Source organism: Cottoperca gobio, chromosome 2 (assembly GCF_900634415.1).
Source record: "Cottoperca gobio chromosome 2, fCotGob3.1, whole genome shotgun sequence".
In the NCBI taxonomy this organism is placed as follows: domain Eukaryota; kingdom Metazoa; phylum Chordata; class Actinopteri; order Perciformes; family Bovichtidae; genus Cottoperca; species Cottoperca gobio.
Window position 1 is genome coordinate 12,115,903 of NC_041356.1, and position 3,030 is coordinate 12,118,932.

Here is a 3,030-nt window from a genome sequence, read left to right on the forward strand (position 1 = left end):
AAACATTTAGTTTTCTTTCAAACTAGTGGAAAGAAAACCTTTAATTACTAACTTTGTCTGTTTAAAGTTACATTACATAATGCCTCATTAGCATATTTAAAACTAAAACTTGTCACGTATGAATGTTACAATACATATCTTTAAAGGAGCTTTTCTCTAAAGGAGCTTTTTCTCACACTCTTCAGCAGAAGTCTCCACTTCAGCAGCACTTACATACACCAAACTTTCCACTTTCATTCCTCTCTATATTCTGAAGCTTTGTGCAGAGGGCTTTGTTCACATGTCACTCACAGCTCATGTTATACACGCTACACTCACTACATGCAGGAGATGCACAGAGTTCTGTGTGTTGACAGGATTCAGTGATTTATGGAGTGATACAAAGACAGATCCAGAATCTGTACAAACCTTTGACATGTGAACAACATGAAACACTTCTGCTTCATCCAGACTTCACTTTTCTGCAAACCAGCACATATTTAATAAGAGAAAGCCTCATTTGCATATTTAAACATAAATTCCAGAAAACGTGAAGAAGAAGCGTCTTAACGTGCGTAACGTGATGATGTGCATCAGTTAAACTTCGAGCCTCCTCACCTGCAGAGTCTCGTCTTAACTGAACATGAACATTTAGACTGAGCAGAACCTAAACGAAGAGTTTCACTTCACGTTCACCTCAGAGAGGCAGCGAGGGTTGTACGTGACTTAACAATGACGGATGGATGGAAGAGCTTTCTTCATCATCTTTGGTGTAACACCACCTCCCAGCATCAGTGCATCCTGCAGCACTCACACACTCACACACACATCTGTGCAACAGGGCGCTCTGCAGATCCACGTGCTTTATAAAGCTTTATCCTACATCAGGGACTCACTCAGGGAGAGGTTGAATCTGCTGAACAATACATGTAAGATTATTTAGATTGTTTTGTTATTAATATCTATACTTATCTAATTCTCTGCTAAATGGAGTTTCGACAGCTTTGTCTTCTTTATGTCGCTCTTTCACATTCATGTACAACCAAATACCCTAATGAGTTTAAAGTGACAATATGTCTTAGCATCACTATAAATATATTTCTGTATATATGGAGACTTGCAATGTTTCAGTGGTGATCAATGATGATATTAATGCTATATATCTCTGCAAAGTTCTATATTTATATAGTAAGGAGAATGTGCGGTCACTGCCTCTTCTTCTTCTGCTTCAGTGACTTCCTCCTCTTCACGATCATCTCGTACAGCTTGTCCATGCCCTCATCCAGCCCCTCTCCTATGATGGCGCAGGCCGGCTGGACGTGGTACGGGGTGGAGGGGCTGAGCTCCGCCAGAGCCAGCTGCCTCTCTATCTCCCCGACATCCAGCGCCCGGGGCAGGTCCTGCTTGTTGGCGATGACGAGCAGCGGGGTCCCCTGGTTCTCCGAGAACCTGGTGATCTTGTGCAGCTCGGTGCGGGCCTCCTCCAGCCTCTCGGCGTCCACGGAGTCCACCACGTACACGATGCCGTCCGTGCAGCGGCTGTAGGGCTTCCACAGGGGCCGCAGCTTCTCCTGGCCCCCGACGTCCCAGAAGTGGCAGCTGATGCCCCTGGAGGCCCCCGCTCCGCCCAGCCGGATCCTCTCCGTGTTGAAGCCGATGGTGGGCACCGTGTTGACGAACTCGTTGAATTTCAGCCGGTACAGCACGGTGGTTTTTCCCGCAGAGTCCAAGCCGAGCATGACTATGTGCAAGGACTGGAAGGCACCCAAATTGGAAAAACTGTTCCCCATGTTGCAGCCTGGGAAGGACACGCACTCCAACAGTCCCAGCAGCGAGCGATATCACCGCAGGAGATGCTTAAATGTCCCGGGAGTGATCCATAGCGCGAGTCAGATCATAAGGTCGGCAAACGCGCAGAAACGCCAGATCCGCGCCACTCCTGCTCAGCAAATGTGGAGGGCGCAGCCCCTCGTTGCGCGAAGGCACTCCGGCAGCCAGATAAGCCGCAGCATCCCTGGACTCACTCCAACAGCACCAGGCACAGAAACAGTCAAATCATCGCACGCACAGCGGCGCATTCACCGTGCGTACCGCTCTCCAAATGCGCAAATTACGCGTGGCCAAATGTCACATCGTGACCGTGTGTCTCCAAGTGCGTAGCAGCTGTCATCATGTAGTAACACACACAAACACAAGTGCTGGTGTGTCACGCGTGGCTCAGCCTCTAAATGTTGCCATGAAAGATGCGTCAAGCTGATGCAGACACCTACAAAATAAGACTTCCGGTTAGGCAAAGGTGCCTTACAAATAAAAGCCTCCCCTGCTCTGATCGGACTTCTACAGAAAGGTGAGGTCGAGGAGGGTTTTATTTTGAACAGTATTCGTTCGTGCTTTGACTTCAGTGTTTCCTCTGCGCACTGAGCTGCGCGAGCTGTTAAAACTCTGACACCTCGTGGTGAAATATATATAAACTGTCGGCTGCTGCTTATGTTCAGATAATAACATGTGGAATAAAACTTTGCACTATTTTTTTTTCATTGCAACTTTTCATATTTAGTGAGCGGATTCAGTTTTGTGTCATGGATTTATTTTGTCGTTAATAGTTGATCTGCACAAAGTTAATTTGAAACTGTTTTGGGGGAAACATGATCTCAACCAGCTGCTCTGTAGAAGCACAGATAATGTGTCATGTAATATCCTCCAAACACACAACATCTGGCAACAATGAAAGGATGTTGATTATCTAACTTTAACAAATATAATGTGAGGTCAGGTGATTTGTTTTCTCACGTAAAGTGAAATAAAACTGGAGAACACAATTAAGAAATCTGAAATAGCTGCATTCACTGAGCACATCAGCTGAAACGTGCAGTCACGTTGTCTTTCATTTAACGGCCACTAGGTGGCAGCACCGCACAACAGGATGAGATCCTGCACACAAACAGCATCTCTGCATTAAAGAATAGATTGTCATATGTTCAGTCTCTGCCCCATGAAACCAAGGATTTACCCTCATCTGAGAGAATGTATCTGAAACAGGGTCTCTGGGAA

At 46.2% G+C, this 3,030-nt stretch overlaps 1 protein-coding gene across 1 annotated transcript; it reads right to left on the bottom strand.

The window, feature by feature from the left end:
* Nucleotides 1-398: 398 nt before the first annotated feature.
* Nucleotides 399-2,451, bottom strand: arl4ca (ADP-ribosylation factor-like 4Ca). The gene has a single exon (XM_029452063.1). It carries the CDS (start codon nt 1,767-1,769, stop codon nt 1,185-1,187), a length of 585 nt encoding a protein of 194 aa, XP_029307923.1. The 5' UTR covers nt 1,770-2,451; the 3' UTR covers nt 399-1,184.
* Nucleotides 2,452-3,030: the final 579 nt, after the last annotated feature.